The sequence below is a fragment of the Anser brachyrhynchus genome, assembly GCF_964034855.1.
Source record: "Anser brachyrhynchus genome assembly, chromosome: 3".
Lineage (NCBI taxonomy): Eukaryota > Metazoa > Chordata > Aves > Anseriformes > Anatidae > Anser > Anser brachyrhynchus.
The window spans coordinates 57,832,347-57,847,269 of NC_137696.1; the positions used below are offsets into that span (position 1 = coordinate 57,832,347).

The window sequence follows — 14,923 nt, forward strand, 5'->3', positions numbered from 1 at the left end:
GACATCCCAGCCTAGTTTTTCTTTTGCTTGCACAGATAATTTTCAGATAAAATATATAAAAGATCTTCTCTGTCAGTGTATAGATAAAACTGAAGGTATATCTAAACGATGTAAATTAATAAACATGTGGAATAATTGTATTCCACTGTTTCTTGTTTGGAACAATAAATATTTTGAGCAAATGCTATCAAACTCCCTAAATGCATTTGACATGTGAAAGCAGAAACTCCCCTTGTAATTGTAAAACAAACATAAAATGTAAAAGCAGAATTAAAAATCTTTGGTCCAGCCTTTTCATGCCATAGATGGTTTTGGTAAATTATTTGGGGGCCGGGGAAAATACGTATACGTCTTCAAATCAGCTTATAAAAATTTTAAATGTTATGAACTAACAATAAGAGATTGAAGAGCTTATCTCTACTAAGAGCCTAAGGAATTTTTCAGCATACCTCATGCTTTGCCTAGTGGTATCAAGGGCTTTATTTTATTTATTTATTTATTTATTTTCAGAGAAGATTTGTAAAGCAGTGGGGTAGATGGTGCTGTTCTCCAGCTGTGTATCTTGAGGAGTTTCCTCACTGGACTAAACTCAACATAATTTCTCTGTAATGCTACAGTGGAATCTTGGAAAAACATAATGTTCCTCCTGTTATGTGCAATAGATTCTTCTTTAATTGCAGCAGCTAAAAAAAGCTTCTATCTTTATAGTTGTGGAACCAAAGCAATGAAGTTTATGGTCTCTCACTGTCAGCAGGTTTATGGAAAATTTATAGTATATCTTCTCAGTTCTGAGTTTACCACTTTCTGTTGGAATACGTACTAAAACTAGCACTGAAAAAAACACCCAGTATAGGATTAGGAGTTTTGCTATCGTTACAGATTCCTATAATTTGAATCGTTTTCATATATGGTTTTTACTTTCATTTCCTTTTCCTTCAAATTGCTATTTTATCTTTTCCGGAATCAAGAATCTGTTCTGTTCAGGCTGTTTCTTCCTCAATTTCTTTTTTTTTTTTTTCTTTCTTTTTTTTTCTCCTATAAATTGAACTTTTTCTATTACCATACCCTAATTGGCATTGAGGACTTTTAGTTAATAGAAAATGAATCATGGCACTGGAAATCCCCAAACCTTCTTTTAGTTATTTAGATAAGTTATATTTTCTATAAATTTTATTATCCTTTCTTTTTCTGTTTCTGAGTGGCTTGTGCCACTTCATTTGCCATCAGTGGAAGGAGGCTAATTCTCTTGTTTTCGACATAAGATATTTCCCAGATTTGAAGAGAAAATATGCTCATGTTTTCTGTTATTTAGGGTGAAAACCTCAGTCTGCAAAATAGGAGTTGGGCACTGGAAATTTTATATAACTAGAAAAGGAAAATAGGCTAAGATATTAAAAGGGGAACACAGGATTTAATCAGTCACTTTCACGTAATCAATTTATTTCTAATTTCCATGAGAAAGAGTGCCTAAATCTTCATTGATCCAGAAACTCATCTTTTGTCTCAATCTCACTAAAAAACACCGCATGTGAAGAAGCAATTTCTGCTTTGAACTTTCTAGCCAATGTCTGTAGTGCTTCTCAGTTACTGTGGACTGTCCCCTCCTGATTTTTCAGTATTCATTAATTGCTGTTCTGTTTTTCCTTCCTGTTTTCTCCCTGTTCTAACAAATGTGTACATATCATGTATGGCTCAAAACCAGCATTAATTTTAATTGTATATCCCCAAATTTCAGTCATACCCCCAAAAACAATCTATACCTGATGTAAATTTAGCAACTTGTCTTAGCAACTTGGTCTGCAGAACCAGTTTCCCTCAGTATTTTATAGGGGTGTGAGGAAGGCTTGGATAGATGACTTTCTCCTGTAAACGTGCGCTGTATCCCTGAAACAATATTAGGCCTTTAATTAAAGTGAAAGAAATACATAGGGCTGCAGCTGAATACAGCTTAGTGGAGAAATTATCAAATCTTAAAAGGTACATTTCCCATTGACTTGGTGTTTTTTGAACATTTCTGCCTAGCACTGGAAATGAAGATGCTGCAGGAAATTTGTGTTTTTATTTACTCTATAGTTACTACATGTGGTTTTATTATTATTATTATTATTATTATTATTATTTTTACATACCCAGTGTATAAGTCAAGCACTTCTCTATGAAGGCATACATGAAGTATATAAAGGCATATATGAAATGGAATTTAATGTAACCAAGTTTTTGATTAGGCTGTTTGCATCCACTGGTGAAAAGTACCACCAAATCTTTTTGCTATATCCTGTATGTATTTCCACATTGTGTTCAAAATGGATAAAACTTGACATCTAACAGATCACAGTGATTAACTGGGTGGTGGAGTAAGTCCTGGCCTTTAGGCAAAAAGACTGGGTTTTAGGAACCTAGATCTCTTTCTTTGGACAAGCCCACAAGCAGACACATTCAATGACATCTCTAAAGCAGGATGAAGCTCTATATGTTAGTTTGGGGCAAGTAGGGTAGTCATCACCATACAGGACAAGGAAAATAAACACTTTTGATAATCTGTTGCATTCATGGATTTTATTTTATAAAGTCTAAATACTATTTTGACTTTTTTTTTTAATGCCTAAATAGTATGCATAATAATAATAATAATAAAATATTATGCAATATGGATAAATCAAAAATTCACCTTCTTCCTAGAATTTTGTTTGATTAACTAGGCCCACCTCCCTCCCAGTCTTTGCCCTTTCTTGCCCCCTTGATCATCCCCAAAGAAAAAAATTGACGCAAACAGTACAAGATGCTATCACAGGGATTTTTAGCCCACCCATAAGACCTTGTTGGTGGCACTTGCATTTTTCTTCTGAGATGTGTACCAGCCTATGTACTACAGGGAATCCGCAGCCATCTATTCCTGAGCTCTGAAACTGTCTGAAACTTTCCACACTGGCCTGTGGAAAAATGGTCATAAGGTCTCAGGTTAAATGGTGTAGAGCAGACATTAAAGAGCAGCTGCTTTTGCTTAACCCTAAAGTGTGTTTCAGTGTTGTTTGCATATGGCGGAAATTTTAGATATTTGTCTCCCTGAAAACACACAACACTCCTAAAATAATTAATGACATTTTAAAAAACTGCATGTAAAGAGCACTAAGGTTGCACAGGACACACTCAGAAGTCAACTCAGCGTGTGCACTCTTCTATCTTCCATCTTCTGCCCAGCTATTATGCTGTAGAATTTTATTACATGTCAATGTAGTATTTCTAAAATAGCATACACATCAGATAATGGTTTAAATAAAAATTTAAAGTCCATTTTGTAACACACATAAGAAGTGAGTACTCCTTAAGGCAGATAGATTCACATTAATTCCTAGATTATGCAGTATAATATGAGACAATGCTTCTTCTACGTATTACTAAAGCACAAAATGAAATCTATAAGAGTGACCAACCTTAAACTCGTAACTGCCATTCATTTCAGTCTGTGTAGCCCAGCAGACTGGCTGTTGAGAGCTATGCTTGCTTGCTGTTTTGTGAGTCTCTGCAGATGCACATTCACCCACTCTATGCAAACATGCACACACTTTCTTTTTTCTCTCTCACACTGTCTGGCATATTTTCAGTATAACTCTTCGAAGACTTTCTGAACTGCTGGGTATGATTGTCTGATTATTATTATTCTTTTTAACTGGGAACATGTTTAGTCCAGTGTTATTTAAACAGGCTTATCTCTTTGATCAAAGTCTGCAATCTGAAATTTGAACAGGGTAGGGAGGGTGGCGGGGTGGGTGAGGAAATCTATCAAGTACATATTTATGTGTGTGCTGCTGTCTTAGCTGTGTGTCTGCAGAGGTACAGATATATATTATGTCATTATAATCTTTGAAATGTAAGTAACCTGCTATTTTAGCAGAAGTTTTAAAAACACAATGTTATTACTAAAATAAAACAATTTTTAGTAAACTTTTCTAGAAGCTATTAGTGACGTGCATATTCAGTTTTTCAGTTTCTTGGGTTTTCTGAAGGTTGAGCCGAGTAACTGTGGAGTTGTTTAAGTATAGCATAGACTTTGCTAGTATCAAAGTCTATGCATACTAACTGGAGCCCATATATTAATGTGATTACGGTTGGCATTAATCTGTTTAGCTGACTGAGCCACAGACCACAGCAATAATACTAGAGAACTTGGAACAGCTTCTGGAGGTTTCCATTTAGCTGGTTCAGGAGAACTGGTTTGTGCAAAGTTAAAATTATATGGAATGAGATGGCAAGATGAAACGTGCATGCCACACCTTTTCATTATGTTTTCTCTCCCCCCCCCCCCCCCCCCCCCTTTTCTTTCCTAAAAATAACTTTGAGAGGCATTTTGGTTTGTTTTAAAGCTGATCCCATTAGTTTATTTTAGATTACTTGATTTTCTAGTCTGATGTCAAAAATCAAGTTTGCTGAGCTTTTGTTCATGTGAATAATAAAAATATACTGTATTTAATTCACGTGTTATGCAGTCAATTAATTTTTCCTAATATTTAAGATTTTATTATGGCAAAGTCTGAAGGATGCTTTACTTCATAATTTTATGGGCCAAAAAAGAAGCAGACAGAAAATTCTAGGCTAATCTAAAGCTTTTCTTCACTTTTAAAGTTATTTTTACCCTCTAGCTAATTCAACTTGCTATTACTGATGCAAGTGTATTATAAATGTTTTCTCCTACATAGATCATCCTTTAATTTCTGTTAGTTCGTTCTGTTGACTGAGGCTAGCTACACACACACACATACACACACAAACAGACATGCACAGGCGCATGCGCTTGCACACACATTCTGCTTTGCCATATCTCAGTTACAGCATAGTCCTACCCAGGGTCATTACAATGTACACATTACATATTTCTAGCAAACACGAAAATGAATCAAACAGGAGGAGAGATAAGCACAGATAGATTGGAGCCTGCTGAGGAAATAAAAGGCAGTAATGTGGCTGACCACTGGACTAGTCTTCCTGGTCTAATTTCAGCGTCCTTTCCCGTTAGTTGCTGTGGAGCGCTGGCTACTCTGCAGTGAAAAATTAAATGACTAGTAAGAATAAAGTAACATTTAGTGGGACAATTGTTTGGTATAACTCCAAAGCTAATTGTTTCTGAAGTGATGTTTAAACCAGCGTCGGCACTAGGCAAGAGCTCCTGGCTTGCGGCCAGCACCTTGTAACGCATATGAGCACAGATGAGGAGTTCTCAAAAGTTAGAGGGAGAGGGAGAATGTGCGTTTCCAGTGCTTACCCTGCATTTGTTTGCATCCTCCTCCTTGCCGAGATCAGAGTAATACCTGTGTAGCGCTGCTTTAATGTGATTTCTGCTGAGCCTCAGAATAGGTTCTGGTATTTTTTTTAGGTGGACTGCCAGCTGCTGATCTCGCTGTTGACAGTAAAAGCAGATATGTTCCTTGCTCACTGCCATTAGCAATGACCATGACCCTTCACACCAAAACCTCTGGAGTTACCCTGCTGCACCAGATTCAAGGCACTGAACTGGAGACACTGAGCAGACCTCAGCTGAAGATTCCCCTGGAAAGATCACTCAGCGACATGTATGTGGAGAGCAACAAGACAGGAGTTTTTAACTACCCAGAAGGGGCCACTTACGATTTTGGTACTACTGCTCCAGTGTACGGCTCTACCACTCTCAGTTATGCCCCTACTTCAGAATCTTTTGGGTCCAGCAGTCTGGCAGGATTTCACTCACTGAACAATGTCCCACCAAACCCTGTGGTGTTCTTGCAAACGGCGCCCCAGCTCTCACCCTTCATCCATCATCACAGCCAGCAGGTACCCTACTACCTTGAAAATGAACAGGGCAGCTTCGGGATGAGGGAAGCTGGTCCTCCAGCCTTCTACAGGTAAGTGCTACAGATGATTTCTCTTTCATCTTTAAGCAGATATGCTGAGAAAAATAGAATGTTGCAATATGTGTGCCCTTGGCTTTGCTTTTTGTGTAAAGGACCATGTAATCTCACGGAATCGTCCACGATATCTAGACCATAAAAATAACAGAGGATAAAACAAAACTGTAACTCACAGCTGACTGTGCCTGTAAGCTGTAAATTTTGAAAACTGTATATAAATGAGAAATGAATTAAATCATGAGTGGAAATGTTGGATAGCATGAAAAAATAATTGATTAAGGAGTGGCAAACAATCTCCCTGTTGCAATATATTAGAACTACTGTCTAAAAGTGTACTAAAAAGACTTCCACCATCAGACGTTTTTGTATGCGAGCCGTTGTTTGTTCAGCTCTTAGCTGCTAGTAAGAGTGTTTTCCTCCTCTGACTTCCTTTACAATATAAGTGGCTTATATAGAAAGTCATTCAGACATGCAGTATCCTTCCTAATCAAACTGTTACAGCTGACTCAGTGACAGTATCTCAGTCAGCAACCACCTCTGTGAGCTACCATAAGAGCTGTATGCCTAATAACCTATATTTTTCATTGGATATATTTTCATATATATCAAGCAGAAATCTGACATGCTGCATTTTGAAAGAAAAGTGTATTTTACTTTATCTTTTTTTTTTTAATTTTACTTTTATTCTTAGATTGAAGGGTTTTAATATTATTGTCAATTATGAAAACATTTACTTAATTTCTGAAATATGTGGGAGTAATTAATAGAGCTGTAGCTTCCAAGAAAATATAGTCAAACATACCAATGCTCACACTGTTAATGTTTGTGCAGTGTTAATAGCGTAATTTTGCATCAGCATATTATAATGGGCTTCACTGAGTCAGGGTGAACAGTTAGATATATTTATATATATATTTTATAATTGCTGTCTGCATTTGTTTATTTGGGAGATACATGTAAGTTTGCTACACATGGAGTGACTCTAAAAAATAAAAACAAATTATTGTTTCCTTGTTGAGGATCAGACTCTGTCAGACTTACTTGCACAAGATAGTATGTTGCTGGGAACAGCAATGTATCTTCTTAAAATCAGTCTAACTAAGCCCGAGTGAGAATCTGGTAGCAGAATATGGTCCAAAAAAACAGATTATGGTTGCACTTTTTGCAAACGATTAAACAGTTTTGGAGATCAGTTGAAATAAAGACTAGTGAAAAGATAATGGTTATGCCAGGCAGTCCAATAAAGTGATCTGTTAACTGAGTTGATTCAAACAAAATGCATTTTAGTGCAACCGAATGCAGTTCCTCTAGGAAGAATGAATACATGTCAGAGCATAAAGATCTTGATTAATTAACTGATTTCAGGGTAAAAGTGCACTTTGCACTACATTACTTTTTTTTTTTTTTTTTTTTTGGTAGAAAGCATGTAAGGGACCTGAGATGTGTAAACAGTGGAGCAGTGAGTTAGTGAAGTTGAAATACACAGGCAGGAAATGTGCTATAGTCAGGGTGATTTCCTTAAGGAGAGAGAAAAACAAGAATCGTCTGGAAATAAATGTTGAACTGTGGAAATGAAATTCTTTCATTTTTGAACAGTGAATTGAGGTGAGACACTTCAAAATAAAACTAGCATACTTTTTAGTAGTGAAGTTTAGCTATCGGAGCAAACATGTAAGGGCAGTGCTGGATTCCCTATTTCCTGATATTTCTGATCAAGGATGACTATGTCCTTTGAAGATGTGTTTTATCTGTACACAGCTGATGGGGTTTAAAGCTGCAGTAATTAAGTGAGTTAATGATCTTGGATGTGCAGGTGGTTTATCTGTATACAAGGTTATACAACAGATTTAATGGCCCCTTCCAGCCATAATTCTGTAAGGCACATTTGATATGGTAATAGGAAATGTGCATCAAAGTCCTTGCTATGATTATCTTTTGTTAATAGGCATACTACTGTTGCAATTAAATTGATAAATCATTGTTTTTTTCTTCATTTCAGCAAGACTGTGTTTAGAAAGTTATTGTCTTGACAACATTAAATTTTAGGTCTTTATTCTTGTACTTTGGCAAAAATCCAATCACAAATAGTCTCCTAGAAATAATTTGAATAGGCGTTCAGTGTCTGGGAAATATTTAAATACCTAATCATGGTGTATAAAAGTAAGTTCTTTCAAAAATATTGAAATGCATGAATTTCCAATTTGCTTCATTTGGCTCATCTCATTGGCTTCACTTGGATTCTGGAAAAAAAGAGAGTATGGTGTAGTGTAATCTGTCAATAAATAAAGAGATGCTGGAGACTGGAAGATGTCTAACTATTAAAACGGTGAATTTCTGGAGCAACCTACCACAAGGAATGGTAAATGCAAAACAATCTCAAACTAAAAGTCCTAGCAAAATTCAAAATCTATCATGATCAGTTTATGATATGGTTGCTTGCAGCTATAGCAAGTAGTGTAACTTAGGACTCCAAAGGACCCTTCGGGAATTCTTATTCACCATTTCTGTGTAACAGTTGTGCTGTTTAGCTTGCCACACTGGGAGGTTTGCATTGTGTCACCCTGTTATATGATGGATTTGGGATGCAAATAGTGCATTCTGTGATATAAGTGACTAGGACAATAAATATTCATTGTAGGTTAGAGCTGAAATAATATTTTGTTAGTACTTGGATAAAATGTTCAAAATATTCAGTCACAAGACTGCAAAAATACCACATGTAGTGAAGAAAATATTTAAGGTAATTTGATTTCGTTACTAAATATTCAAAATCATGCTGACTGTAGACGTGTATTAATTGACACGTATTCATTCAGAAGTTATATATTTTTTTCTTTTAAATTGTGTTTCCATTTTAAACAACTATGTTATTGCAAGATAATGACAGACTTGTATGTCTAGCTGAAGAATATAACAGTACATAGAGAAAAGAAAAAATGTTGTGAAGAATACAAATAAATAAATAAATAAGTCTCCTTCTTCCTGTAGTTTCTAAATCATGGGTCATCAGAAGTTGAGAAAAGAGAATGGGCTTAATTAATTCATATTGTGCTGTTTTGAACTTGACCCCTTTTATGTCTGACCTTGTGGCTTGTTTTTATAGGGAGCCAAACTAAAATACCTTTCTCTTATCTTACAGCGTCAGTATTTTTCAGTAAGGGAGAGAAGGCATAACACTAGTTATGTTTTTGATTCTCTTTGAATCCTACATATATTTTATTTTTTCTGTCACTGTTTTTAGTAGTGTTTCTTATTAAAGGCTGGCTATTAGTTGTTTATTAATACAGGAAATCCTTTGTTTACGGATACTATGGTAAACTAATTGAAAGATTTCTTTTGTTCTTAACTAATAAATTTGTGTTCTGGTCAGATTATTTCCTTATCCTTTTTGTCAGGTTTTTGTTCATTCAGGGGAAAAAACAAGAAGCCATTCAGTATCTAATTTACCTCAGTAAATTCCTATAAAGAACAGCAAAGATGAATCCTTGTTCTTCTTCCAGTGTGTGATGTTACAGTGTTATCCCACTGAGTGTGCACTCCTCAGACCTGAAGTAAAATCATGCCTGTATTTCAGGCTCTCTGTAACCTACATTTGGTGCTGCGTCCAAGTTTGACCAAAACCTATGTAAAAAGAGACAGCCCCTACCAGCTACCTCGTGAGGGAATTGTCTTTTAGTTTGTAGTGATTGACAGAGACAGGGCATATCAGCATATAAAAAGAAATATCAGATGAAAAATCATTCATTACTCCCTCTATTACCTCAGGCTCTGGAATTAGATTAATATAATAAAGTATTTATTTAGCTTTACTGAAATGTATTTATCATACTGAAATTGATACTGAATTACTATAAACATGTTGTTCTAATCAGTATGATCACAGCTTTAACTTTTGATGCTTTCTAGAATGGAGAAAGATTACAAATGGAGATTGACTCCTCTTCTTCTGTAATTTATAAATCCAGTTTGAACAACAAGGTTACTTAGTCTAATGTTTTCTTTTGTTTTCTTTTTTAAATTTTTTTTATGTTGTCTGATTCATTATGAGTCTTTGTAGCTGCTCATGTTGAGTTCTCATTAAAGAGGGTTCCACATTTTAAGATTGAAAGAATGTTAGAATAAATCTATTTTTTAATGCTGTATGAGGTTTTCCATAACATGAAAGAATGCTATGTACTGTGAAGTTTTTTTTGGTTCTTGTTGTTTGTTTTTCTCTACAGCATGAATCCATTCTCAGGTTCTCTCTAAGTGTCAGTGTATGACATTTGATCCCAGTTTGTTGAATACTCAGTGTTCTTGTTTTCAGAGCTTGTCCTGTTATACCTGTTAATTTTACAGCACTAGATGCCTGTAATGAAAAAGATAGGAAAATGTGGAGTTACTCTTTCTTATGGAAGTGTCGTGAAGATAAACCTGTTAAAGGTTCTGAGGTACTTACACATCAGTCATGAGGGACTCATGCAATTTTACTGCATTTGCAACTCTCCTTAGGGAATATGTTGATGCCATTTGAGGGGCTGTAAGGTTAGAGGGGGCTGGTAGATATGACACAGGACCTACAACTTCCTGGAGCAGCAGGTAGGTGTCAGTGAGAATGATCACCCAAGACACCCCAAATGTCATGCGACTTGGACAGCAGCATCAAACCTTCACATGGACTCCCTTAGTCTATGGAAACAGAGAAAGAGGCATTGTAAGCACACACATTATCCCTTTCTAAGATACATAATTAAAATAGACTAGATGTGTCAGGGCCTACCTAAAAGTGTGAGTTTCTCTTTCTGTACAATAAAAGATGACTAAAGAGACTCATTCTGGTGTAGGTATCTTTTGAATGGACAAGGAGGTAGATGCATAGTGATGTCCAGAGCTATATGAAATTAATGCCACCCTTATGTTTCCTGTTTTTAAGGAGTCAAAGATGTCAACATCTATAATATCCCTTCAGATAGACACTGCACTATATTCCTTGAGAGGAAGACAGAGAATTGACTCTGTGTTATTGGCCTTGATCACTCTTGTTCTGAGGCTATTGAAACAACAAACACTACTGGCCATATCTGCTCTGATAGGGAAAGCATTAATTGCTGGCACTAGTTCCTTCAGCAATTGCAAAGTGAATATCAAATGTCAGCATTTCTGATTAAGAAAACAAGAAAGGCTGACCAGAGCTAAGACAGCTCTAAACAATGTAAAGGTGAAGAGTCCTGCAAATGAAATGTATCCACTTCTTCTAACAAACTGAGACTAAGTAATTTGATATTGTTGATAATGAAACACTAAAACCAATCATAGGCTCCCTGCTCTGTCTGCATGGAGTTTTTTGTTGTCTATACAGGCATCAGAACTGAGATCAGAGCAGAGATGCTGTCCTTCAACATCCTAATTTAAAGCATTGCTTTCATTGCATTAATTGTGGGGGCTGCTCGGAAAATTTGCTAAAAAGAGAGAAGTCACATCTGAAATTCTACACTATCCCTATTTATTTGAGTGGCCTTTCCAGTGAAATGAAAGAGGACATCTTTTACCACGGCACATTAGGAATCCTGATCAGTGTAACACTGGGCAAAGCAAGGCATTTCAGCTTTTCTGCAAAGTTCAGGTTTCAGTTGCTGGGAGGATTCTTGTATCATTTTACTCAAGATATTTCTTCTTGCCCAAGACAATGAACTTGTAAGATACTGCTTGCCAGATTTAACCTACTACATACTTAGAGTTACTGTTCCTCTTTGAGACAGGAAGATCATAAAACTTAATCTGCAAGATAATCTTCCTTGACAAGGTATAACAATATCAGAATTGGGAGGGATCTGGGAAATTTATTCTAACCTTTTATTAGAACAAGGAAATGTGGTCCTTAGAAAACATGGAGATTAAATATGAATGTCCTAAACATAAATTCTATTTGATAGATGTACATAATAATAACAGTGGTCTTCCAACCAGTGACATTCTTAATCAGTGACACAACTGCCAGCATCTTATTCTAAATGAGAAATGACGCCTCTCATATTATTTCCACTCTATGGAAGACATTAATAGAAGAAAATAACAGTAAATGTTGAAAGCCAGAAGTAAGTACAAATGTTTCTTAATCAAGTTGTTGGTGGCTAACCATGAAAAATGTTGCATGTAACCACTTAACATCCAGTGGGTAGAAAATCAGTCTACAACTACTGTTCAAGAGTATAGTCTATCTCATATCAGACAACATGGGCGGAACACATTGTATTCTGTTTCCACATGCTGTTGTCTCACAACACTGCCAACTGTCAAAACTTACATGACCAGGAGCCAGGCAGCTGTATCTATGTTGAGTGGCTGTTGAATGCTGCAGGAGAGAGCCTTCCTGTCCCCTTGAGATGACACACCAGTGAGCAGCTAGGCAGCACTGGGTTGCATTTAATGTCCATGCATTTCACTCTACGGTCATAAGCTATATGAGCTAGCAGTACATTTTTTCATCTTAATCATCACATACAGATAGGAAACTACTTTTAACTCATTTCCTAGGGAAAACCTGTATTTCTTAATTGAAGATTTTTCGGTGTCTCATTGATCTGTGGTGAAAATGTTGTCCAATTCAACTGCAATCACAAAGCAGCTAGTTCCAGTCCTTTTTGTTATTTTATTACTGGCTATCATGCAGACCTGTGAAACACTGCTTTGTTCACTACTGTCTGCTTCAGGATTGATTTGTGCTGCTAAGACATGACTATAGAACACTTCCTAGGATGATACAAAGGAGGTGTCTAACCTAGGAAGAAAACAGAAAGGAAATTTACTGCAACACAGGAAAAGTCTCATTCCATAGTAAATACAAATGGTTAGGAAGATATAGTGCAGAGAGTAGCACCTGCAGAAGCAGCACAGAATTTAGGCCTTAAATCTTAAATAACAAGACTGGGAAACTCATAGTATCTTCTACAGATAGCCTCTGCTGCTTTTACATAGAACCCAGTTAAAATTGGAATATATAATACCTACAGCTTTCTTTTGATTTCCCTTTTCCTTTTTCTGAAATTTAAATGTAATTGTGGTTTGTGAGACAAGATCTATTCATTTGTAAATCCATGAAACATATTCCAGTTTTTAGAAGCTTACATTTTTTCCCTCTTCAAAGTTGATCTGTAAACAGGTGTAAGCTTAGAAAGTGCTAACTCTAAAAATATATTTTTTAATTTTGAATACTAGTACTATAAAATCTGTTCTTTGGCAAAACTAAAATGTCATATAATACCTTACCATCTGTATTTACAGTTCATAAGGCTAGTAAGCATTCTTACTTAAAACATCTGTTGTGCTGAGCTATCTTGATCAAACAGTATCTCTAGTTACTACTTAGTTGCTTGTATCAGCTGTTTTCTAAAGAAAACTAATTCATATAAGTGTTTGCTGCTTTGGTTATTAGTTACACCTTGAACTTGAGATGGGATCCCTGTTTCAAATTACGTATCACAGAATCCTTGTACCCAGGAAATTGTAGCAGCAGCAAAGAACACTAAGGCCAAGAGCATGTGCCAGATCTAAGTATCTTTAGGGAGCTAATATGTCGAAGAACAGCTTCGCCTGTTTGGTTCCATTCTGTAGTAAAATGATGCTTCTCCTTTAGCCAAACTGATAAACACAAGCAAGGAAAAAATGTGTATGTTGATATGAGCAACATATGAGCCACTGTAACACATTTATTACTTTACAATAGCTTTACATGGTTTGGATTACTTAGCACATATGGGTTGAAAAATATTTATAGCTTTGTCTTGCCATGCAACATGAAATATAGTCCTAGTTTTCTTCTACCGCGGTATCAATAGGAGATAAATGTATGCATATTGCAGCTTAAGAATTTAAATATTGCTAAAGCAGGTTGCACATTGGTAAGTTAAATTACTGTTACTACTTCTTCTTGATCCAAGGAATAAAATTAAAAAACAAAGAGGAAAAAAATCTGATTCTACAGAGGATGTTTTAAACACCATAGAGCAAGACTACATTTTACTTTCAAGTAGATTTAGTAATGTTGCTTATTATTAGGTCTGCCTAGTTACTCTCTTTTCTGGTTACTTACACTGCCCAGCTTTGACTTACATTTTTAGTGTTGGATGATTATCTCTCTCTCTCTTTTAAAAGTGTTTTGACAAAAAACAAAAAGCAAACAAACAAAAACCTTAACTTTTTAAGTATCAGGTAGGGGAAAGAAAATTTGCAGTGAGATGAGAATCAAAGAGTAATATAAGTTTGAAGGGTCCTCTGAAGATTACCTGGCCAACAGCCTGCTCAAAGCAGGGTTAACTTCAAAGTTAGATCAGGTTGCTCAGGCCCCTACCCAGCTGAGTTTTGAATACCCAGGAATGGAGATTTCACATCCAAACAGGGCAACCTGTTAGAGTGCTGAACCACTCTCACTGTTTCCTAATGTGTAGTCAAAATTTTCTTAAAACTTGTGTAGTTTGTCTCTTTTCCTTCTCCAAGAAGAGCTTGGTTCCATCTCCTTTACGGTCTCTTATTATACTATTGAAGACAGCAATATAGTCGTCTAGGACTATGCAAATTCAGCTCTCTCAGCATCTCCTCATATGCTGATACGGTTTCTCTTCTGTTTTTAATGTCTTGTTGTTTCATTTGTATTAGTTCTAAAGAGTTTGGCAAAAGTGACACCAGTAAAATGTGGTCAAAAACTAAGCTTAAAAGATTGGAAGAGGAGTAAGTAAAGGAGGTCTCATTGATGAACAGAACGGGGCCAGTGAAACAACCAGGTGGAGCTGGTAAGGTGGAAACTGAATCTCTGGTAAGGATGCTGTAGCAGGCTGTTGTGGACTGGCAGACAAAACAAGGACATAGAAAAGAAGAAGTCTAGTAGGAGAAAGCAGATACTATTCAAGGACCTTATGTATGCATGTTATCCTTCCCTGGTGGTCTAGTGGTTAGGATTCGGCGCTCTCACCGCCGCAGGCCGGGTTTGATTCCCGGTCAGGGAAGATTTTTTTGATGGGCAGAGGCCAATGGGATGAGGTTCAACATGGCTAAGTGCCGGGTCTTGCACT

The 14,923-nt window shown here is 36.3% G+C and overlaps 1 protein-coding gene and 1 long non-coding RNA gene across 10 annotated transcripts in view; one reads left to right on the plus strand and one right to left on the minus strand.

The window, feature by feature from the left end:
• Positions 1-3,546, minus strand: part of LOC308193383 — a 46,557-nt gene extending 43,011 nt beyond the window's left edge. The window contains exon 1 of the long non-coding RNA XR_013949589.1: positions 3,432-3,546. This is a non-coding gene — a long non-coding RNA (uncharacterized lncRNA). The remainder of the gene's footprint in view (positions 1-3,431) is intronic.
• ESR1 (estrogen receptor 1) overlaps positions 1-14,923 on the plus strand; it is a 188,778-nt gene that overhangs the window by 72,335 nt on the left and 101,520 nt on the right. For 8 of the 9 annotated variants that reach the window (XM_080588001.1, XM_080588002.1, XM_080588000.1 and 5 more), the window contains exon 2: positions 5,369-5,873. In XM_080588001.1, coding sequence (XP_080444127.1) covers positions 5,440-5,873 — 434 coding nt within the window. In that variant the 5' untranslated portion in view covers positions 5,369-5,439. Of the gene's footprint in view, positions 1-3,526; positions 3,635-5,368; positions 5,874-14,923 lie in introns of those variants that run through there. The other variant, XM_080588003.1, reaches the window with a different exon arrangement.